Genomic DNA, 24,043 nt, shown 5'->3' on the forward strand with positions numbered 1-24,043 from the left:
GTAGATAACGAAGGTAGAAAATGGTAGATAACGAGGGTAGATAATGAAGGTAGAAAATGGTAGATAACGAAGGTAGAAAATGGTAGATAACGAAGGTAGAAAACAGGGTAGATAACAAAGGTAGAAAACGGTAGATAACGAAGGTAGAAAACAGGGTAGATAATGAAGGTAGAAAACAGGGTAGATAATGAAGGTAGAAAACGGTAGATAATGAAGGTAGAAAACAGGGTAGATAACGAAGGTAGAAAACAGGGTAGATAATGAAGGTAGAAAACGGTAGATAACGAAGGTAGATAACGAAGGTAGAAAATGGTAGATAACGACGGTAGAAAACAGGGTAGATAATGAAGGTAGAAAATGGTAGATAACGAAGGTAGAAAACAGGGTAGATAACGAAGGTAGAAAACGGTAGACGACGAAAAGTAGAAAACAGGAATACAAAAACAAAACAAAAAAAAACAATCCACGCAGGAACTCGTGTGTCAATCCATGATAGCGAAGGAATGCCAGACTTCACAGATAAGGAGAGCACGCCCTTATCAGATAACAGGATCAGGGGAGGGAGGGAGGGAGAGGGGGCAGGAGGGGGGGAGGGAGGGCTGTTAAGAAGGAAGGGAAGGGAGGTATGCATTAGTGTGTCAGGGTGAGGCCATACTATTGATGGTGGTGATGGAATGTGGCGGATAGAGTGAAAAGTGTGAAGGGGGACCGAGAGAGAGAGAGAGGGAGAGAGAGAGAGAATTCTGCACCATGATGGAGTTTTTGAATAGCATGAGGGGGGTAAGTATGTGTCATTATCACTGTTTTTTGGTCATGTGGTGGAGAGAATAGGATGTAGTGTGCAGCGTAGCGTAGGGTGAAAAGTATGAGGAGAGAACGAGAGAGAGAGAATTCCCTACCATGATGGAGTTTTTGAATAGTATGAGGGGGGTAAGTATGTGTCATTATCACTGTTTTTTGGTCATGTGGTGGAGAGAAAAGGATTTAGTGTGCAGTGTAGCGTACAGCGAAAAGTGTGAGGAGGGAACGAGAGAGAGAGAATTCCCTACCATGATGGAGTTTTTGAATAGTATGAGGGGGGTGAGTATGTGTCATTATTACTGTTTTTGGTCATGTGGATAGAGAAGGAAGCAGAGTGTAGTGTGTTATTGAGTGTGTGAATAGTGTGAGGAGAGAACGAGAGAGAGAATTCCACAGTATGATGGAGTTTTTGAATAGTATGAGGGGGATAAGTATGTCACTATTACTGTTTTTGGTCATGTGGATAGAGAAGGAAGCAGAGTGTAGTGTGTTATTGAGTGTGTGAATAGTGTGAGGAGAGAACGAGAGAGAGAATTCCACAGTATGATGGAGTTTTGAATAGTATGAGGGGATAAGTATGTCACTATTACTGTTTTTGGTCATGTGGATAGAGAAGGAAGCAGAGTGTAGTGTGTTATTGAGTGTGTGAATAGTGTGAGGAGAGAACGAGAGAGAGAATTCCGCAGTATGATGGAGTTTTTGAATAGTATGAGGGGGGTGAGTATGTGTCATTATCACTGTTTTTGGTCATGTGGATAGAGAAGGAAGCAGAGTGTAGTGTGTTATTGAGTGTGTGAATAGTGTGAGGAGAGAGCGAGAGAGAGAATTCCACAGTATGATGGATTTTTTGAATAGTATGAGGGGGGTAAGTTTGTGTCATTATCACTGTTTTTGGTCATGTGGATAGAGAAGGAAGCAGAGTGTAGTGTGTTATTGAGTGTGTGAATAGTGTGAGGAGAGAACGAGAGAGAGAATTCCGCAGTATGATGGAGTTTTTGAATAGTATGAGGGGGGTGAGTATGTGTCATTATTACTGTTTTTTGGTCATGTGGATAGAGAAGGAAACAGAGTGTATTGTGTTATTGAGTGTGTGAATAGTGTGAGGAGAGAACGAGAGAGAGAGAATTCCCTACCATGATGGAGTTTTTGAATAGTATGAGGGGGGTGAGTATGTGTCATTATTACTGTTTTTGGTCATGTGGATAGAGAAGGAAGCAGAGTGTAGTGTGTTATTGAGTGTGTGAATAGTGTGAGGAGAGAGCGAGAGAGAGAATTCCGCAGTATGATGAAGTTTTTGAATAGTATGAGGGGGGTAAGTATGTGTCATTATCACTGTTTTTGGTCATGTGGATAGAGAAGGAAGCAGAGTGTAGTGTGTTATTGAGTGTGTGAATAGTGTGAGGAGAGAACGAGAGAGAGAATTCCGCAGTATGATGGATTTTTTGAATAGTATGAGGGGGGTAAGTATGTGTCATTATCACTGTTTTTGGTCATGTGGATAGAGAAGGAAGCAGAGTGTAGTGTGTTATTGAGTGTGTGAATAGTGTGAGGAGAGAGCGAGAGAGAGAATTCCGCAGTATGATGGAGTTTTTGAATAGCATGAGGGGGGTGAGTATGTGTCATTATTACTGTTTTTGGTCATGTGGATAGAGAAGGAAACAGAGTGTATTGTGTTATAGAGTGTGAATAGTGTGAGGAGAGAGCAAGAGAGAGAATTCCGCAGTATGATGGATTTTTTGAATAGTATGAGGGGGGTAAGTATGTGTCATTATCACTGTTTTTGGTCATGTGGATAGAGAAGGAAGCAGAGTGTAGTGTGTTATTGAGTGTGTGAATAGTGTGAGGAGAGAACGAGAGAGAGAATTCCGCAGTATGATGGAGTTTTTGAATAGCATAAGGGTGATTTTTTGAGTTATTATTATTTATTTGGTCATGGATTAGAAAGGGAAAGGATGAAGTGTGTCGTGTCGGATAGAGTGAAAAGTGTGAAGTGAGAACGAGGGAGAGAGAGAGAGAGAGAAAGGATAGTGTATCATGACGGAGTACAGGAATAGCATGACGGTGAGTTCTCTGTCTTCTTACTGTTTTATGGTCAAGGAATGAGAGAAGAAGGAGAAGGAGAAGGAGTGCAATTTATTATAGAGTGAAAAGCATGAAGAGGGAACAAGCTAGAGAGAGAGAGAGAGAATTCAGTAGCACGAGTATGAATTTCTTTGCATTCTGATAATCTTATGGTCAAGGAATGAGAGAAGGAGAAGGAGAAGTGCAATTTATTATAGAGTGAAAAGCATGAAGAGGGAACAGGCTAGAGAGAGAGAGAGAGAGAATTCTGTAGCACGAGTATGAATTTCTTTGCATTCTGATAATCTTATGGTCAAGGAATGAGAGAAGGAGAAGGAGAAGTGCAATTTATTATAGAGTGAAAAGCATGAAGAGGGAACAAGCTAGAGAGAGAGAGAGAATTCAGTAGCACGAGTATGAATTTCTTTGCATTCTGATAATCTTATGGTCAAGGAATGAGAGAAGGAGGAGTGCAATTTATTATAGAGTGAAAAGCATGAAGAGGGAACAAGCTAGAGAGAGAGAGAGAGAATTCAGTAGTACGAGTATGAATTTCTTTGCATTCTGATAATCTTATAGTCATGGAATGGGAAGAGAAGGAGAAGGAGAGCGTGGCTAGATGTTCTTTCCTGTGTACCTCCTGCCACCCCCTAACCATCCCTCCCCCGGCAGGAACCCAACTACTACGGGAGCCTGGAGCGCCTTCCCCTGGCACCCGTGAGAGGCAAGCCCCCGCCGTACACCAGCAGGAGACAGCAGAGTAGGCGAGGGGGCGCTTTGAAGGGCATCCGGGGGCTATCAAGCAGCACTGGTGACCTTACAAGCAGCAGCAGGAGCCGAACCAACTCCAGCACCAGCAATGACGGCGACTGGGAGGACTGGGGTGGAGGAGGTGGAGGTGGTGGAGGTGGTGGAGGTGGTGCAGGTGATCTTGGCATCCCCCTGAACCCTAGAGATATGAGTGACTCCCCCATAGCCACACCAACACAGCCACACCACCAGAGACATGGCAGTGTGACCTACAGCTACGTGGAACTGACCAGCGATGACAGAAACAGCGATCGTAGCCCTAGTCGAGAACGCAGCGCCCCCACAGCCCCATCAACGCCTCAGCCACAGCACCAGAGACATGGCAGTGTGTCCTACAGCTACGTGGAACTGACCAGCGATGACAGAAACAGCGATCGCAGCCCTAGTCATGAACGCAGCGCCCCCACAGCCACGCCAACACACCCACAGCAACATCAAGGGAGCGTGTCATACAACTCCTATGGAACCACCAGTGAACCCTCAGAGGCAAGATTCAAGACTAACGGCAACACAGAAAGCAGCAACACAAGTCCGGCACAACAGAGACACGGCGGAAGGGAAGGAAGGGAACAGAGCACCAGAAGTATCAAAACCCAGCAGGAGGAGAAACAGGGAAACAGAAACACTAATGCCAACAGGTCACAGGAGAAAGCCAGTGGAAGGGAAGGAAGGGAACAGATCACAAAAACCAACAAAACCCAGCAAGAGGAGAAACAGGGAACCAGAAACACTAACACCAATGGAAGGGAGGGAAGGGAACAGATCACAAAAACCAACAAAACCCAGCAGGAGGAGAAACAGGGAACCAGAAACACTAACACCAATGGAAGGGAGGGAAGGGAACAGATCACAAAAACCAACAAAACCCAGCAGGAGGAGAAACAGGGAACCAGAAACACGAACGCCAGTGGAAGGGAGGGAAGGGAACAGATCACAAAAACCAACAAAACCGGACAGGAGGAGAAACAAGGAACCAGAAACACTAATGCCAACAGATCGCAGGAGAGAGCACGCGCCAAATCAGGGGACACATCGGACCCAGACACGGCCTCCCCAGCCAGCACGTTGGAGAGGCGGCCGAGGAGTGGAAGCGTGGGCAACACCAAGAGCCTGAAGAACTACCGGGAACTGGCCGCCATCCCCGACCACACCCTCGTCAAGTGGAACCGCAGCAAAAGTATGAGCGACGTTTTTACCGGAGACGATGACGCTAAGGAATTCGAGGATAAGGACGGGACGAACGAGGGTAGAAGAAGACGTGCAGCTAGTTACAGTGACGTGAAGGATACTGTGGCTAAGGACAGAGAGGATAAGGATAAGATGAAGCACAGAGAGAGGTATAAGGATGCTGGTGATAAGGAAGGAAGGATTAAGGATGCAAGGCGACACATACCGAGTTACAAGGACGCCAAGGATGCTACAGGCGAGGAGGGAAGGAGTGAAAATGAGACCAGACACACAGCACAGTCCCCATCCTTAAGGAGTAGGAGTGAGGGTCAGGAGGTCAAGGATGCTGGTGGTGAGGATGGGGTCATTCACGTGGCCCGACCCATCCTAGTGAGGGGTAAGGATGAGTACGAGGTGGATTACGTGAAGGAGGATGAGGTCACCATGCAGAGAGCTCACCATATTGTCCTCTCCTCCTCCTCCTCTTCCTCTTCCTCCTCACCATCCTTCAGCAACCTGCCTCTCATTAGACAGAGCGATCGAGGCAGTGATGGTGAGGGGGTGTTTGTGGCCACTCCCGTCTTCCTCGAGGGCAGCCCAACCTCCTCGCCTCCTCCTCTGGCCCCTTCTTCATCGTCCTCCGTGGTGCACCAGGGAAGCCGTGACGAAGGAGCTGGACAGGTGAGCGCTTCGTACCTGTGACTGCTTATTTAGGATTTTTTTGTTGTCATTTATTTTCTCTGCCTCACTTGTTCTCCTTTCCTTTCTCTCCATTTCTCCTTCATTCTCTAGCTTCCCTTTCTTTCTCTTCCCTTTTCCCATTTCTTTTGTTTTCTCTTCCTTTTCTTTCATTTCACTACCTTTCCTTTCTTTCCTTTCTCTCCCTTTCTCCTTCATTCCCATTCTTTTCATTCCTTCCCTTCCATTTTTTTTTCTTACTTTTCAATCCATTCTTTTACTTTCCTTTGCCTTTTCTTCCCTTTTCTTGTTTTTCTGTCATTTTCTTCCTTTCCCATCCAATCTCCCTTTCCATAACTATCTTTTTCAGTTTTCCCTCCCATTCTCTTCCTTTCCCATCTATTTTTCTCCTTTCGTTCTCTTCCACTACCTCCCCTTCCACCACCACCACCAACAACAACAACAACAACAACGACTCCCCTTCCCGCAGGACCCACTCAAGAGGGAGAAGGATACCACCCTGTCCACGCTGCGTCGGGAGATCCTTCACCTGACTCGCCTCAAGGAAGAGATCGAACAGAACCTCATCAAGAGCCAGGTGGGATGGGAAACTGATGTCTGTCCCTTCACTTCAATGTAAACTCCCTTTTCCCATCATTCCCTTCCAACTTCAATTTAAACTCCCTTCCTTTCCTTTCCTTTCTTCTCCTTTTCTTCCCTTTCCCTTCCTTTCCCTTTCTTTTCTTAGGTCTTCCTTTCGTTCTTTTCCTTTCTTATCCGTTCCCTTTCTTTTCTATGCTTTCTCTGCTCTCCCCTTCCCATCCATTTATCCGTCTCTCTTACCTGTTATCCATCTTTTACCCCATTTTACGCTCTTCCTTTGTCTCCCTCCTGCAGGTGGAGCTGAAGAAACAGGTGAGCGGCCTACGGGAGGAGCGCGGGGGCCTGGAGGCGGAGATGGAGGAGAGGGAGAGGCGTCTACAGGCCCAGGGCGAGGAGATTAAGGACCTCAAAGACACCATCGCACAGCTGCAGACCCTTGTGTTCGCCAGTGATGGGGAGGTGAGGAGGAGGAGGAGGAGGAGGAGGAGGTGCCGTTGGTGGTAGCGGAAGAGGAAGATAGTTGAAAGAGAGGTTACAAGGTAGAGGAAGATATGGAAGAAGGAGGAGGAGGAGGAGGAGGAGGAGGTGCCGTTGGTGGCAGCGGAAGAGGAAGATAGTTGAAACAGAGGTTACAAGGTAGAGGAAGATATGGAAGGAGGAGGAGAAGGAGGAGGAGGAGGAGGTGCCGTTGGTGGTAGCGGAAGAGGAAGATAGTTGAAAGAGAGGTTACAGGGTAGAGGAAGATATGGAAGGAGGAGGAGGAGGAGGAGGAGGTGCTGTTGGTGGTAGCGGAAGAGGAAGATAGTTGAAAGAGAGGTTACAGGGTAGAGGAAGATATGGAAGAAGGAGGAGGAGGAGGAGGAGGAGGAGGAGGTGCCGTTGGTGGTAGTGGAAGAGGAAGATAGTTGAAAGAGAGGTTACAGGGTAGAGGAAGATATGGAAGGAGGAGGAGGAGGAGGAGGAGGAGGTGCTGTTGGTGGTAGCGGAAGAGGAAGATAGTTGAAAGAGAGGTTACAAGGTAGAGGAAGATATGGAAGGAGGAGGAGGAGGAGGAGGAGGTGCTGTTGGTGGTGGCGGAAGAGGAAGATAGTTGAAAGAGAGGTTACAGGGTAGAGGAAGATATGGAAGAAGGAGGAGGAGGAGGAGGAGGAGGAGGTGCCGTTGGTGGTAGTGGAAGAGGAAGATAGTTGAAAGAGAGGTTACAGGGTAGAGGAAGATATGGAAGAAGGAGGAGGAGGAGGAGGAGGAGGTGCCGTTGGTGGTAGTGGAAGAGGAAGATAGTTGAAAGAGAGGTTACAGGGTAGAGGAAGATATGGAAGAAGGAGGAGGAGGAGGAGGAGGAGGAGGTGCCGTTGGTGGTAGCGGAAGAGGAAGATAGTTGAAAGAGAGGTTACAGGGTAGAGGAAGATATGGAAGGAGGAGGAGGAGGAGGAGGAGGAGGAGGTGCTGTTGGTGGTAGCGGAAGAGGAAGATAGTTGAAAGAGAGGTTACAAGGTAGAGGAAGATATGGGAGGAGGAGGAGGAGGAGGAGGAGGAACAATATATAAATGAATAAAAATAACATTACCATCAACCCATTTGCACTCAAGCCCCCTTCCCCTCCCCCCCCAGGTCAGGCTTCAGCGGCAGGCCAGCGATCTCCTGGAGCAGCTGCGCGAGGAGAAGCGTCACCGCCTGGAGGAGAGGAAGGAGCTGCAGCGAGAGGTCCGGGCGCTCACCTCACGCCTGCAGGAGAAGGAGGCACAGCTACAGAAGTACAAGTCTGACCCGGCGCTCTCATCCTGGGGCTCGGGGGGACTGGGGGGGCTGGTGAAGGGCGCTGTCGGGACCTGGAAGACGTCTTTACCAGATGTACGGAGAGAGCCATCACCCAGCTCCTTCAGCACATCCTTGGCAGAGAAGAGGAGGTCAGTTTCCAGCCAGAGTGATTCCTCCGATGACAGCCACTCCACTGTGATATCCTCCACCTCAAGGACCTCCAGGGCAAAGGATAACGTGTCTGGCAGGTTGACTGGGAGTGCCTTGAAGTCCTACAAGGCAATGGAGTTCTTAGACAAGCCACACATTGCACCAGTTAAGGATTCAAGGATGTCTGGAAAGCTTGACAAGGCACCAGTAGAAGGAAGGCCAAGAGGAGGTAATGGGAGGTTAGACAAGGCAGTGGACTCCTTCAGAAAGTCATATATTGCACCTGTGAGTGATTACAGGGTCAACAGAGCTTCTACAAGGCGAGAAACAACAGCAGAACCCTATGGAGAGCTTGACAAGGCACCAGTAAAAGGAAGACAAAAAGAATCATATGTGGGGTTAGATAAGCCAGTGGACTCCTTCAGAAAGTCATATATTGCACCCGTTAGTGATTACAGGGTCAACAGAGCTTCTACAAGGCGAGAAACAACAGCAGAACCCTATGGAGAGCTTGACAAGGCACCAGTAGAAGGAAGACAAAAAGAATCATATGTGGGGTTAGATAAGCCAGTGGACTCCTTTAGAAAGTCATATATTGCACCTGTGAGTGATTACAGGGTCAACAGAGCTTCTACGAGGCGAGAAACAACAGCAGAACCCAATGGAGAGATTGACAAGGCACCAGTAGAAGGAAGACCAAAAGAATCATATGTGGGGTTAGATAAGCCAGTGGACTCCTTTAGAAAGTCATATATTGCAACCGTGAGTGATTACAGGGTTAACAGAGCTTCTACAAGGCCAGGCACAGCAGCAGCGCCCTTGGGAAAGTCTGACAAGGCACCAGTAGAAGGAAGACCAAAAGAATCATATGTGGGGTCAGATAAGCCAGTGGACTCCTTCGTAAAGTCATATATTACACCCGTGAGCGATTACAGGGTCAACGAAGCTCCTACAAGACCCTCTGGAAAGCTCAACAAGGCACCACTAGGAGAAGGAAGGCCCAGAAGTACTCCACTATGGTCGGACAAGGCAGTGGAGGTCTCTAAGAAGTCGGACACTGCAGCAATGGACACTGTCTCACACGCAGTCCCCTTGAGGCTTGACAGACCTTGGGAATCATCAAGAAACGCAAACAGACGACCCACAAGTAGAACAGACCCAGATGTGGACTGCAGTGCGCCAAGCAAGTCCAGCGTGGTGACTCTGGACTTGGCGCCAACCTCACTGACAGCACCTTTGGGAGACGCCATTCTCAGCGACACTGTAGAAGGCCGAAGGTACGCCGGCGATGGCAGCGGCAAGGCCAGAGTGAGAACTACCATCTATTTGCAACTTGGGGACTACACAGGATCGGGAGGAGGTAGAGAAGGGGACTATGAGAAGGGGCTGAAAGAAGAGGAGGATGGGAGGTCAGGGGGGTATCAGAGAGGACTTAGAGAAGGGAGAGGTACAGATTGGGACTCCAGAAGGTCAGGAATCAATGAGAGAGGACTAGGAGAAGGGGGAGATAGAGATGGGGACTTTGAAGGGGGAGGTGGAGAAGGGGAATATAGAAGGTCAGGGGACTTTGAAAGGGGACTCAGAGAAGGGGAATATAGAAGGTCAGGGGACTTTGAAAGGGGACTCAGAGAAGGGGGAGGTGGAGATGGGGACTACAGAAGGTCAGGGGACTTTGAAAGGGGACTCAGAGAAGGGGAATATAGAAGGTCAGGGGACTTTGGTAGGGGACTGAGAGAAGGGGGAGGTGGAGATGGGGACTACAGAAGGTCAGGGGACTTTAAAAGGGGAGATACAGATCGGGACTATACAAGGACAGGGGGCTATGAAAGGGGACTTGGGGAAGGGGACTATATGCATTCAAGGGGCTATGAGAAAGGACTAACAGAAGGGGACTATGGGAGACCAGCGGGTAGCAATGGGGACTATTTGGAGTCAGAAAACTATGCAAAGGAACCCAAAGAGACCCCACAGAACCTTGTCGGGAAGTCCACAACACCTCTAGTCCACCTCCACCACCTCCACCACACAGGGCAGCTCCCCCAACCACATGTACTCAGACCAGTTGCACCTCCACCACCACAGAACACCACCAGGCTCCACAACGCTCCACCACAGGTCACAAGGGAACAGTTCAGAGAAAGACCACCACAACCCCTATCACAGGTCAGGTCAGGCGATGTGGAGGTGGAGGCAGGTTCAAGGACCTCGTGGATGTACAAGCCTGTGGAGGGATCGGGAGGAGCACCAGCGGAGGAAAAGAGGAGGAGAGAGAAAGTGGAAAATGGAAGAGGAGTGGAATATGGAAGGAGAGAAAGAGAACCAGTTAAAGGAGTGGACTATGGAAGAAGGAAAGACCAAGAATTACGAAGTGGATTAGAAAGTGGAAGAGGAGAGACCGAGGCAGAAAGAGGCATGGAATGTGGAAGAAGAACCAACCTCAATCCACCACATGCTAAGGAAGGTGGAAGGAGAGGAACAGAATCACCAAGAGGGGTGGAAGACTGGAGAAATCAAGCCTCAGAGTTACCAAGAAGCAACAGTATCGCGAGCAGTGTTAGTGAGGCAGGGAAAGGGACACAGGCCACCTCATACATCGCAGCCACAATACACTGCCTCCACAACATAGCACCTCTACGCCACTTCTTCACGGAGGAGTTCAGGGCCCTGGGAGTGAGGAGCGAGCTGGCTAGGGCTGTCAGTGGAGTGTTTGCGGCCTTGGAGACTGGCAGGGGTAACCGGGAAGCAATACAACGCCTGAGGGACGCTGTAGGACATAGGGACAAGATCTTTCTACTGCACCAAGACCCACCAGCTGCAGACTTCCTCCCGTGTCTTCTGGCCTGGTTACACAGCGACCTGGCCCCTGAGACACACCCACAAGGACCTCCAGCCTCGTCAGTGGTCTCCCGGCTGTTCCATGGCCTGAGGGAGTCCCTGATTGTGTGTCCTACGCGGGGGGAGGTCCTGTCGGTCGCCATGGAGTCCTTCAACTTCCTAACTCTGTCCGTGCCCGGGGAAGGTGCCTGGACGCTACAGGTTATTATATTTTTCTTCTGTATTTGTTTCTTTGTCTTTGTTTTCCTCCTCAGACGGTTTCTTGTATTGTTAAAAAGAGGAACATGTTTATTTTTTTTTTTTACTTTTATATGTTTGGAATTTGTGTTGTCTATTCTTTTTACTTGGTTTTATTTATTTTTTTATTTTATTTTTTTATTTATTTATTTATTTATTTATTTATTTATTTATTTATTATTTTTTTTATTTATTTATTTTTATTTTTTTGTCTGGTGTTTGTCATTTTCGTCTTCCGCAATCACTCCCTTTTTTCTTTTTTTGGACACGTAAATTGTTTAAAAAAAGTAGCAGGTCGTTTCATTAATTTCGGTTTATTATAATTTACATTCATAGTTTTGTCTAATTAACGTCATCTTCATCAACTACTAACACTCCTTTTTTATCCTCCCCCGGACAGGAGCTGCTGGTGAGGAGGTTCCAGCCGCAGGAGATGGTGTGGCAGTGTGGGATGTGTGGGCGGCGGCACCCCTGCTCCCACCAGCCCCGCCTCCTGCAGCCGCCGCATGTGTTGGTTCTGTATCTGCGGCGGCCCTCCAGTGGTGCGGCGGCGGCCAGGGTGTTGTTCCCCGAGGGCGGCCTGGCGTTGCAACTCTACCAGAAACACCACCAACACCTTGAGGCCAGAACATTTAGGTGAGGGAAGGCGTGGAATTTGTGTTGATATTATTTATTTTAGTTTATCATTTCCTTTCTCCCCATCTCCACGTCCCTCCTCCCTTAGTTCCCTCACATAGTCTCCTGACCTTCTGTAGTCCCCTCCCATAGCCCCTTGTCCTTATATAGTCCCCATATCTGCCTCCCTCTCCCATTTGCATCATCCTGTTTGAGTTTATCTTTTTCTATTTCTATATTTGGAATTTTTATCATCTCTTATTCTGAACATTTAGATTTGCAATTTGTATTCTATTTTAGTGTCTTGTTATTGTCTCTGTTTTTTTTTTTCATTCATCTTCTACAATTACTACATCTCTTATTTGTTTACTCTGCCTGTTTCCTACAATGTTGAATAAGAAGTAGGAAATAAGAAAAGTAACAACAGGCTTTTCTATTAATTTTACTTCATTTTTCTTCACATTATATTTTGTCTAGCTATTCCATTTTCTGTAACCAATACTTTTTTTCCTTCTTCCTTGGACAATTAATTTTCTTCACGTTATATTTTGTCAAGCTATTCCATCTTCTATTGCCACTTCTCTTTTTCCTTCTTCCTTGGACAATTAATTTCCTTATTTTTCTTTACATTACATTTTGTCAAGCTATTCCATCTTCTATTGCCGCTTCTCTTTTTCCTTCTTCCTTGGACAATTAATTTTCTTATTTTTCTTTACATTACATTTTGTCAAGCTATTCCATCTTCTATTGCCGCTACCTTTTTTCTTCTTCCTTGGACAGTTTCCTCCATCGTCAGTAAGAGGGACAGGTCTTAGCATTAATCTCAGTTTATCATCCATCACATTTATACTTTATGGGACTATTGGTTTCATCTTCATCCACTGCTATTTATGTTTGGTCAATCTTCTTGTTTTTTCATTTACTTTTCTCTCAGATCCCTAAAGTTTAAAAAAAAGTAACAGTCATCCTCTTCCACATCTTGTTTGGTCAATTTTCTCGTTTTTTCCCCCCTCAGAAAAGGTAACATTATTTCCTTCGTTCTAACACTTCCGTCTTTCCTGCAGGTCTCCCGAGTACCAGCTGGCGGGCGTGGTGACTCGTGAGGGGGGCGAGAGTGGCAGCGTCAGCCACCACTCAGCCTTCTACAGGGGTACAGAGAAAGGCGTCTGGAGCGTGTGGGGGGAACAGAGGACAGCCGCTGTGTCAAGGCGGGAGGTGTTGTCACAGCAGGCCGCCCACCTCCTCTTCTACACCCAGCAGGAAGAGGAGAGTCAGCAGGTGTCAGGTAGCAGCAGGGTGAGAGGAAAGGCAGCAAGAGGTGGTTCTAGGGATGGAAGGTTAGATACTGGTGTTTGAGGGGAAGGAAACTGTTAATATTCTCCTTTGTCATTGAGCAGGTGTCAGGCAGCAAGATTAGAGAAGTTGTATCTCTTGTTCGTGTCCAGCAGTGAGGTAATGATAGGTTGTATGTATGTGTATAAGGGTAAGAAAATTGTACCTACTTACATATTCAGCAGGAAGTAAGGTGACAAGAGGGACTATAAGGAGAACCAAGTGCCAGTATTACCACCTTCATATTGTTGTTCATAGTCTAGAAATGTAACCTTGATAAAAACACAGGTACATGCCTCATCCAGCGCTCACAAGGCAAAGCGAGTCATCAGGGGCTGGTGCTTTATGTTGGTTTTCCATGCCAAATCCAACACAGGTACTTAATGTTAGTGCTGACAGAGTGAGAGAGGAGCTGTAGCTTTATCAAGGTTGAAGGGGGAATCACTATAGAATGCATGGCAGTGTAGGGTCTAAGGGGAAAGAGGTTAACCAAATTTAAACCTTTTTATTCAAGATAGGTGATGTAACTGGTTTGCACTCATGAATGCTGATATTTCAATACCTCAAAGAGTCTCCGGAGAAAGGGTCGCCTCCTCGCCACCACTTGAAAATTTATAAAAAAAAGAAAAAAACAAACAATAATAGTAATTTGGGGAGCCCTTTGGACTTTACGCATCATCTCTCACTCTAAACCAGCATCCTGCCAGCTCCGAGATCACGTGATGGGGTCTTTGTGGAGGGTGATGTAGGGAAGAATGTGGCTGCAGAACTGTTCCCCATGCTTTCTTGATGGCTTGCTAAATGTCTTGTTTCATCTTGCTTGGTTTTTCTTCAATACATCTTGCTTGCTGGTCTTTGCTTCCATTGTTTTCTTCATTGCTTGCATGCTTCATTACTTTTCTTGCTTGCTTTCTTCCTTCCTCTACACCTTTTCTGTTAACCCGTCCGCTGTGATTGGCACGGATTTTGCCATCACTGGTAGCCTGGTAACATACACTCCCAGGTCTTTCTCTGCCTCTGTGGTGGATAGTGGAGTGTTTCCCATGTGGTATTGGTGTGCTGGATATCCCTTCACTGGTAGCCTGGTAACATACACTCCCAGGTCTTTCTCTGCCTCTGTGGTGGGTAGTGGAGTGTTTCCCATGTGGTATTGGTGTGCTGGATATCCCTTCACTGGTAGCCTGGTAAAATACACTCCCAGGTCTTTCTCTGCCTCTGTGGTGGATAGTGGAGTGTTTCCCATGTGGTATTGGTGTGCTGGATATCCCTTCACTGGTAGCCTGGTAACATACACTCCCAGGTCTTTCTCTGCCTCTGTGGTGGATAGTGGAGTGTTTCCCATGTGGTATTGGTGTGTTGGATATCCCTTCACTGGTAGCCTGGTAACATACACTCCCAGGTCTTTCTCTGCCTCTGTGGTGGATAGTGGAGTGTTTCCCATGTGGTATTGGTGTGTTGGATATCCCCTCCCAAGGTGCAGGACTTTACATTTCTTCATTGACTTGTAGCAGCCACTTTTTGCTCCGCTCCTGTAGCTTGGTGATGTCTTCTGGCAGGAAATTTACAGTCAGCAGATTAAATGGTTTCATGCCAGCTTCCTCACAGTTGTCTGAAAATAGAAAGATGATATTTGTTCAATGGTGCAAACAACTTCGTCTATTGCAACATTTGGCATTTTGATTTTTATGAGACCAAAACAATTATTATAATCTTAAGCTATACTAAAGATTGAATGTATGTTTACTCTGAATGTAGAGTCATGTGTGATATCTCATTTATGCTTATTTTTTTGTATTACCCTTTGTATTTGTATTTTTTAAGATTTTTTACTTAACATTCTTGCTCAAACTTGCCCTTCCTATATAGAGAGTCCTGAGAAGGGCCCCCTGAACTTCATCTAGTGTGTCCTTTTCAAACTTGCCCTTCCTATATATAGAGTCCTGAGAAGGGCCCCCTGAACTTCATCTAGTGTGTCCTTTTCAAACTTGCCCTTCCTGTATATAGAGTCCTGAGAAGGGCCCCCTGAACTTCATCTAATGTTTCCTTTTCAAACTTGCCCTTCCTGTATATAGAGTCCTGAGAAGGGCCCCCTGAACTTCATCTAATGTTTCCTTTTCAAACTTGCCCTTCCTGTATATAGAGTCCTGAGAAGGGCCCCCTGAACTTCATCTAATGTTTCCTTTTCAAACTTGCCCTTCCTGTATATAGAGTCCTGAGAAGGGCCCCCTGAACTTCATCTAATGTTTCCTTTTCAAACTTGCCCTTCCTGTATATAGAGTCCTGAGAAGGGCCCCCTGAACTTCATCTAATGTTTCCTTTTCAAACTTGCCCTTCCTATGTAGAGTCCTGAGAAGGGCCCCCTGAACTTCATCTAATGTTTCCTTTTCAAACTTGCCCTTCCTGTATATAGAGTCCTGAGAAGGGCCACCTGAACTTCATCTAGTGTTTCCTTTTCAAACTTGCCCTTCCTGTATATAGAGTCCTGAGAAGGGCCCCCTGAACTTCATCTAGTGTTTCCTTTTCAAACTTGCCCTTCCTATGTAGAGTCCTGAGAAGGGCCCCCTGAACTTCATCTAATGTTTCCTTTTCAAACTTGCCCTTCCTGTATATAGAGTCCTGAGAAGGGCCACCTGAACTTCATCTAATGTTTCCTTTTCAAACTTGCCCTTCCTATGTAGAGTCCTGAGAAGGGCCCCCTGAACTTCATCTAATGTTTCCTTTTCAAACTTGCCCTTCCTATGTAGAGTCCTGAGAAGGGCCCCCTGAACTTCATCTAATGTTTCCTTTTCAAACTTGCCCTTCCTATATAGAGTCCTGAGAAGGGCCCCCTGAACTTCATCTAATGTTTCCTTTTCAAACTTGCCCTTCCTGTATATAGAGTCCTGAGAAGGGCCCCCTGAACTTCATCTAATGTTTCCTTTTCAAACTTGCCCTTCCTATGTAGAGTCCTGAGAAGGGCCCCCTGAACTTCATCTAGTGTGTCCTTATCAAACTTGCCCTTCCTATATATAGAGTCCTGAGAAGGGCCCCCTGAACTTCATCTAATGTTTCCTTTTCAAACTTGCCCTTCCTATATATAGAGTCCTGAGAAGGGCCCCCTGAACTTCATCTAGTGTTTCCTTTTCAAACTTGCCCTTCCTATGTAGAGTCCTGAGAAGGGCCCCCTGAACTTCATCTAATGTTTCCTTTTCAAACTTGCCCTTCCTATATATAGAGTCCTGAGAAGGGCCCCCTGAACTTCATCTAATGTTTCCTTTTCAAACTTGCCCTTCCTATATATAGAGTCCTGAGAAGGGCCCCCTGAACTTCATCTAATGTTTCCTTTTCAAACTTGCCCTTCCTATATAGAGTCCTGAGAAGGGCCCCCTGAACTTCATCTAATGTGTCCTTTTCAAACTTGCCCTTCCTATGTAGAGTCCTGAGAAGGGCCCCCTGAACTTCATCTAGTGTGTCCTTATCAAACTTGCCCTTCCTATGTAGAGTCCTGAGAAGGGCCACCTGAACTTCATCTAATGTGTCCTTTCCTATCATCTTTCGTATCACCCTTTGCATTTTATTTTATTTTCATTCTTGCGCAGTCTTGCCCTCTTATAGTCGTCTGTGCTGTTTTCTCCGAGGTCAACAGAGAACAAGAAAACTAACTAACTCCAAGGCCTGTATATATCAGCTCACACTTGTAAAGAAAAATTATGAACTATGGAAGAAAAATTATGAACTCTGGAAATAAAAGTTTGGTAGATTGTTTGTATTGCTTTCTAAGATCATTTTCGCCCATAACAGCTTTCTTAGTATCTTTGCTTGGTGGGTCTATTACCGTCTCCCTTGCTTTATAATCTTTCCTCTCTTACTTGTTTCCTTCCTTTACCTTACTTCCTTATGTCCCAGGCTCTATTACCATCTCCCTTGCTTGCTCTTCTATTATCTTCCTTGCTATACCATTCTTTCCTCACTATCTTTCCTTCCTTTCTTCCTTGCTCCCATATTATCTTCCTCTCTCTCTCTTGCCTTACCCTCACACCATCTTCCTTTCACTCTTCTTCTTCTTCTTCTTGCTTGTCTTCCTGTCTTCCTCACCTCTTGTCCTCACCACTGCAGACTCACCCAACCTGGAACACCAACCATGAGTAAGTATAACCACAGAGGGTGATATGGTAGGTGGAGGAGGAGGACTGTGGAGGCGAGGAAGGAGACTCGGGATTGAAGAAGCTGAAGAAAGGAAGAAGTGGATGAAATAAGGAATGGAGGAAGAGAGGAGAGCTGTGTGGATGGAGGAAGAAGAGAGATAGGGACTGGAAGAAGTGGATGAAGTAAGGAATGGAGGAAGAGGAAAGACAGAAACCGGAGAAACTATAAAGAATGGAAGAAGTGGATGAAATAAGGAATGGAGGAAGAGAAGAAGAGCCAAGTGGATGGAGGAAGAAGAAAGACAGGAACCGGAGGAAGAAGAAAGACAGGAACCGGAGGAAGAAGAAAGACAGGAACCGGAGGAAGAAGAAAGACAGGAACCGGAGGAAGAAGAAAGACAGGAACCGGAGGAAGAAGAAAGATAGGAACCGGAGGAAGAAGAAAGATAGGAACCGGAGGAAGAAGAAAGATAGGAACCGGAGGAAGAAGAAAGATAGGAACCGGAGGAAGAAGAAAGATAGGAACCGGAGGAAGAAGAAAGATAGGAACCGGAGGAAGAAGAAAGATAGGAACCGGAGGAAGAAGAAAGATAGGAACCGGAGGAAGAAGGAAAGATAGGAACCGGAGGAAGAAGGAAAGATAGGAACCGGAGGAAGAAGGAAAGACAGGAACCGGAGGAAGAAGGAAAGACAGGAACCGGAGGAAGAAGGAAAGACAGGAACCGGAGGAAGAAGGAAAGATAGGAACCGGAGGAAGAAGGAAAGATAGGAACCGGAGGAAGAAGGAAAGATAGGAACCGGAGGAAGAAGGAAAGATAGGAACCGGAGGAAGAAGGAAAGATAGGAACCGGAGGAAGAAGGAAAGATAGGAACCGGAGGAAGAAGGAAAGATAGGAACCGGAGGAAGAAGGAAAGATAGGAACCGGAGGAAGAAGGAAAGATAGGAACCGGAGGAAGAAGGAAAGATAGGAACCGGAGGAAGAAGGAAAGATAGGAACCGGAGGAAGAAGGAAAGATAGGAACCGGAGGAAGAAGGAAAGATAGGAACCGGAGGAAGAAGGAAAGATAGGAACCGGAGGAAGAAGGAAAGATAGGAACCGGAGGAAGAAGGAAAGATAGGAACCGGAGGAAGAAGGAAAGATAGGAACCGGAGGAAGAAGGAAAGATAGGAACCGGAGGAAGAAGGAAAGATAGGAACCGGAGGAAGAAGAAAGATAGGAACCAGAGGAAGAAGAAAGACAGGAACCGGAGGAAGAAGAAAGACAGGAACCGGAGGAAGAAGAAAGACAGGAACCGGAGGAAGAAGAAAGATAGGAACCGGAGGAAGAAGAAAGACAGGAACCGGAGGAAGAAGAAAGATAGGAACCGGAGGAAGAAGAAAGATAGGAACCGGAGGAAGAAGAAAGATAGGAACCGGAGGAAGAAGAAGATAGGAACCGGAGGAAGAAGACAGATAGGAACCGGAGGAAGAAGAAAGACAGGAACCGGAGGAAGAAGAAAGACAGGAACCGGAGGAAGAAGAAAGATAGGAACCGGAGGAAGAAGAAAGACAGGAACCGGAGGAAGAAGAAAGATAGGAACCGGAGGAAGAAGAAAGATAGGAACCGGAGGAAGAAGAAGACAGGAACCGGAGGAAGAAGAAGACAGGAACCGGAGGAAGAAGAAAGATAGGAACCGGAGGAAGAAGAAAGATAGGAACCGGAGGAAGAAGAAAGATAGGAACCGGAGGAAGAAGAAAGATAGGAACCGGAGGAAGAAGAAGACAGGAACCGGAGGAAGAAGAAGACAGGAACCGGAGGAAGAAGAAAGATAGGAACCGGAGGAAGAAGAAAGATAGGAACCGGAGGAAGAAGAAAGACAGGAACCGGAGGAAGAAGAAAGATAGGAACCGGAGGAAGAAGAAAGATAGGAACCGGAGGAAGAAGAAAGATAGGAACCGGAGGAAGAAGAAAGATAGGAACCGGAGGAAGAAGAAAGATAGGAACCGGAGGAAGAAGAAGATAGGAACCGGAGGAAGAAGACAGATAGGAACCGGAGGAAGAAGAAAGATAGGAACCGGAGGAAGAAGGAAAGACGTATAGTCCAGTAAATCTAGCATAAAATTGTGCCCAACCTAAAACAAATTGCAATAGATTGTTTCTCACTTCTGAGTGACTTGACTAGTCCTCAGGTACATCATACTAAAAATCCCCATGAATCCATGTGGTGGAAGGGGGTCAACGGCGGCCATTTTGGAATTTTCTTAAAAGTCATATATCTGGTAAAATAATAGTTTTATCAGGAAACACAACTCAATAAAAATTGTTCAGAATTGATTGTTTTATAGCAATGGCAGGTTATTTTACAAAGATAAATAAATATATAGGAAAAAATAATAAAATATTAAATTTTGATTGCTGATTTTATTTTCAAAGACATATTCCTCAGAACTAGTGGCATCCATGACAAAATGCATCGAAGTAAAATTGTAGAACAAACTTTCCTCTTTGAAATATATATACAAGTTTATGCATATTTTAAAATTGACAAAGTTATGAGGGAAAATATACAGAAAGCCAAGATTGTTGCTTGCTTCTTACTGGTGCATCCCAGTCAGCTGATCGCCTGACTCGCTCAGTACAGAGCATGAAGAATGTGGAAGGTGGCAACACGTGATATTCCCATATCATCACTTTTCTTGTAAGTATGTTGCTACCTACGTCATTAATGGCTTTTATAATATTACAAGTGCTAAGTTAACATACTGGCAAAGTGATGATATTATTATTATTATTATTATTATTATTAGTAGTAGTAGTAGTAGTAGTAGTAGTAGTAGTAGCAGTTGTAGTAGTATTGTTGCTGTTGTTTTGTTGTTGCTGCTGCTGTTGTAAGTAGTAGTAGTAGTAGTAGTAGTAGTAGTAGTAGAGCACAGAAAATGTTAAAAGAATTAATGACAAATATTAGGTTAGTCTAATAAATTTACAGTGTAGCCTATTGTATACAGGTTGTGACACGAGTTTTGCAAATACTTTTAGAGGTGAAAGCACGTGTTATTTTAAGTTGGAGATGCTCTATGATCATATGCTATTAATTTTGAACACCATAGCTTAGGAGAGTTATTATTATTATTATTATTATTATTATTATTATTATTATTATTATTATTATTATTATTATTATTATTATTATTGTTATTATTATTATTTTGTTCTTGATGAGGATGATGAATACCCTGAATATTAATTGTGTAAGTATACCCTGCAGGAAAGTTTCATGAATATCAAATGGGTGGATCAATAAGAAATTACTGTATTAGGAATTAAATTATAATACTTGTAAAAAAAAACATGTTATGTTTCTTTTTACGATTTGGTTATTGAAAGGAAAACAAAAAACATTCTATAGCTGGACACTATCTATTACTAAGTATTTAGAAACCTCTTGTAATATGTTTTAAGGTTTAACTGGAGGTACTATATATGTTTTTTTATTATTTATTGGTGGCTTTCTGTCTATTGTATCTCATATCTTTGTTAATGTTCAAAATATGGATAAACTTGAATATTTCAAAAGAGGAAAGCTTGTTCTGCAACTTATATTTTGATGCGTTTTGTCATACATGCCCTAGTTCTGCAGAAAAGTCTTTGAAAATTAGCACATTTATTCAATTTCAATAGTTTATTATTTTTTCATATGGGTTTAGGAGAACAGACAACATTAATAATAAATTACTACATCAGAAATTAAGTTTCATTATTTGTAAGATGAAAAAAAAACTTTTTTGTGCAATTTGGTTTCTGAAATGAAGGGAAAAAAACCTTTTCATAGCATGACACTAATTATTACTAAGTGTTGAGAAACATTATAATGTAATAAATTTTAAGGTTTGACTGGAGGTATTTATTATTATTTTTTTAAGGATGGCTTTTTGTATATTTTCCCTCATAACTTTGTCAATTTTTAAAATATGCATAAACTTGTATAAATCTTTCAAAAAGAGGAAAGTTTGTTCTATTTTTACTTCGATGCATTTTGTCATGGATGCCACTAGTTCTGAGGAATATGTCTTTGAAAATAAAATCAGCAATCAAAATTTAATATTTTATTATTTTTTCCTATATATTTATTTATCTTTGTAAAATAACCTGCCATTGCTATAAAACAATCAATTCTGAACAATTTTTATTGAGTTGTGTTTCCTGATAAAACTATTATTTTACCAGATATATGACTTTTAAGAAAATTCCAAAATGGCCGCCGTTGACCCCCTTCCACCACATGGATTCATGGGGATTTTTAGTATGATGTACCTGAGGACTAGTCAAGTCACTCAGAAGTGAGAAACAATCTATTGCAATTTGTTTTAGGTTGAACCCTAGATTTACTGGACTAGTAGAGATAGAAAGACAGACAGACAGACAGACAGACAGACTCAAACGCTACCTTTCAACCACTTAACAGGTCTACCAAACGTGACAGACACGATATAACGTCACTCATGTTACAGCGAAGCAAGGTTGCCAGATTGTCGTACTCAGCCTCATATCTACAGACTTCCGACCCCAAAACTGTCTCGTGGACCCCAATAAGGAGATTCACTTATAATTATCGTTAAAATAGTTAATTCCTGATGTTTCTTGGCAATAGTTATGCGTCAGAAACCGGTTAATACTATGCTCTGAGTACGATAATTTGGCAACGGTACAGCGAAGGAAGGTCTGAAGGAAAGCGCATATCCTTCTTCCTCTTCGAATTAGCCTCTTCTCTCCTTCTTCCTCCTCCTCTTCTTCCTCCTTCTTCTTCCTCTTCTTCCCTTCCTTCCTCCTCCTTCTTCCTTCCTCCTCCTTCCTTCCTCTCTCCTTCCTTCCTCCTTCTTCTTCCTTCTCCTCCTCCTCTTCTTCCTCTTCCTCCTCCTCCTCCTCTTCTTCCTTTTCCTTTTCCTTCCCTCTTCCTCCTCTTCTTCCTCTTCTTCCTCTTCCTCCTCCTCCTCCTCCTCTCTTCTTATGATAAAGGAGAACTAAGGAGACTAAGAGGAGGAGAGAGAGAACACACACACACACACACACACAGTTAAAGTTAGAGGTGTGTGTGTGTGGCTATTTCACGGTAATTTCACACACACACACACACACACACACACACACACACACGAGGAAGGAGTTAAGATTGGACGTCCGAGTGGAACCGTTTCGACTTTGTGATTCACGAAACACGAAAAAAAAAACCGAGTGATTAGAGAACAAGATAACAACCTCCTCTCTCTCTCTCTCTCTCTCTCTCTCTCTCTCGTTTCGGTCAGATTGTTTTTTTTTTTTTTTAGTTTCGTTCATTTTCTTTCGGCGCAAAAAAAAAAGAAAAAATAAGATAAAGGAAAACAAGGAAATAAAAGGAAAGAAGAAAAAGGGAAGAAAGAAGAAAAAAGGGAAAAGAAAAAAGGAAAAGAAAAAAGGAAAAAAAGAAAAGAAAAAACGAAAAAAAGTAAAAGGAACATAAGAAAAGGAAAAAAAGAAATAAAGAAACCTTATACGAAGAAATAAAAAAAATAAAATCTCGCGATGGTCAGGTCACACAATTATAACTTCCAGGGAACGATCTAATAGAGGGAAAAAAATCCGGACAGGTGTGTGTCTGTTACCTGTCCAGTACTAATTATCCACCTGTGATCCCCCTCCACTTGCGGCGAGGAGAAAGATGAAGGAAAGAAAGAATGATGAAGGGAAGAGAAGGAAAGAAAGAAGGAAAGAAGGAAGATATGAAAGAAAGAAGGAAAGAAGGAAAGAGGGAAAGAAAGGAAGGAAAGAAAGAAGAAAGGGAAGAAAAAGAAAGGAAGAAAGGAAAGAAGGAATAAAAGAAAGGAAGGAAGGAAAGAAAGAAGAGAGGAAAGAAAGAATAAAAGAAAGAAGTAAAGAGAAGGAAGGAAAGAAAGATGGAAAGTAGAAGAAATTAAGGAGGAAGGAAAGAGAAGGAAGAGGAAGGGAGAATGAGAAGAATAAAAGATTAGGAAAGGAAGAAAGACATAAGTGAAAAAAAAGAAGGAAGAAGGGAGGAGAATGAGAGTAAATGAAGGAAAAGATGAAGGAAAGGAAGATGAAGGAGAATAACAGCCTTCTAGTAATAGGTGGAGGAAGTGAAAAAAAATCTATAAAAAGGTGGAGGAGAAGGAGGATAAGAATTGTTAAGTGTGGGAGGAAAAGGAAAAAAACATAGGATTTAAAAGAAAGGAGAAGAATGATGGAAAAGGAAGAGGAAGTAGATGAAAATGTGAAAAAGACGAAATGGAAGACAGGAAAAAAAGAGAAAAGAAAAAGATGGAAAAATGAATAAGAGAAACAAAGGGCATAGAGGAAGAAATGAGGGAAAAAGAGAGAGATGAAGGAGAATGATGGAAAAGGAAGAGGAAGTAGATGAAAATATGAAAAAGAAGAAATGGAAGACAGAAAAAGGAGAAAAGAAAAAAGATTGAAAAATGAACAAGAGAAACAAAGGGCATAGAGGAAGAAATGAGGGAAAAAGAGAGAGATGAAGCAAAACAGAGGAAGAAGAAGAACGTAAGAGGAAAATGAGAGAAAAAAAAAGAGTATGAAGAGGGCTAAAGAAGGGAGGGAGAAAGGAAGAAATAGAAGATGAAGAAAAGAAGAGAATAAAGAGGAAGGGAATAAAGAGGGATTTGGAAGGAAGAGAGCAAGAGGAAGACACAGAAGTACAAGAACGAAGGAGAAAGAGGGAAAGAGGAAACAAGAGAATGGGAATAAAGAGGAATAAAAAGGGAGAAGGGAAAAAAAGGCGACCACCACCATCACCACCTCTTCCACCTCCACCACCACCACCTCCACCTCCACCATCTCCACCACCTCCACCACCACCATCTCCATCTCCACCATCTCCACCAT

The 24,043-nt window shown here is 44.2% G+C and overlaps 1 protein-coding gene and 1 long non-coding RNA gene across 30 annotated transcripts; one reads left to right on the top strand and one right to left on the bottom strand.

Moving 5' to 3' along the window:
* The first annotated feature begins 610 nt into the window (after window positions 1-610).
* On the top strand, window positions 611-15,377 carry LOC126986314 (uncharacterized). Of its 22 annotated transcripts, none has more exons than XM_050842299.1 (10): window positions 960-1,080; window positions 3,535-5,520; window positions 6,008-6,115; window positions 6,415-6,579; window positions 7,732-9,629; window positions 9,690-11,064; window positions 11,501-11,736; window positions 12,780-14,149; window positions 14,249-14,347; window positions 14,447-15,377. In XM_050842299.1, the coding sequence occupies exons 1-8, from the start codon at window positions 964-966 to the stop codon at window positions 13,069-13,071; spliced, it is 6,177 nt and encodes a 2,058-aa protein (XP_050698256.1). In that variant the 5' UTR covers window positions 960-963; the 3' UTR covers window positions 13,072-14,149; window positions 14,249-14,347; window positions 14,447-15,377. The 22 variants fall into 22 exon arrangements, with proteins under 22 accessions (XP_050698261.1, XP_050698262.1, XP_050698256.1 ...); XM_050842315.1 differs by lacking the exon at window positions 14,447-15,377 and having other exon boundaries at window positions 7,732-8,547; window positions 8,707-9,629; window positions 14,249-14,426; XM_050842316.1 differs by lacking the exon at window positions 14,447-15,377 and having other exon boundaries at window positions 7,732-8,388; window positions 8,707-9,629; window positions 14,249-14,426.
* On the bottom strand, window positions 14,460-16,842 carry LOC126986317 (uncharacterized). Of its 8 annotated transcripts, none has more exons than XR_007739530.1 (4): window positions 16,546-16,842; window positions 15,678-16,009; window positions 15,476-15,543; window positions 14,460-15,407 (listed from the first exon to the last, which is right to left on the bottom strand). It is a non-coding gene; the product is annotated as an uncharacterized LOC126986317 (long non-coding RNA). The 8 variants fall into 8 exon arrangements; XR_007739531.1 differs by having other exon boundaries at window positions 14,460-15,273; window positions 15,476-15,609; window positions 16,546-16,838; XR_007739527.1 differs by having other exon boundaries at window positions 14,460-15,341; window positions 15,476-15,609; window positions 16,546-16,838.
* Window positions 16,843-24,043: the final 7,201 nt, after the last annotated feature.

Source organism: Eriocheir sinensis, chromosome 61 (assembly GCF_024679095.1).
Source record: "Eriocheir sinensis breed Jianghai 21 chromosome 61, ASM2467909v1, whole genome shotgun sequence".
In the NCBI taxonomy this organism is placed as follows: Eukaryota; Metazoa; Arthropoda; class Malacostraca; order Decapoda; family Varunidae; genus Eriocheir; species Eriocheir sinensis.

Coding starts and splice junctions, on each gene's coding strand:
- LOC126986314 (XM_050842299.1), top strand. CDS start 964: ATGTGGTGGAGAGAAAAGGATTTAGTGTGCAGTGTAGCGTACAGCGAA. Junction 1,081..3,534: donor TTTTGAATAGTATGAGGGGG/GTGAGTATGTGT, acceptor CTCCCCCGGCAG/GAACCCAACTACTACGGGAG. Junction 6,580..7,731: donor TGTTCGCCAGTGATGGGGAG/GTGAGGAGGAGG, acceptor CTCCCCCCCCAG/GTCAGGCTTCAGCGGCAGGC.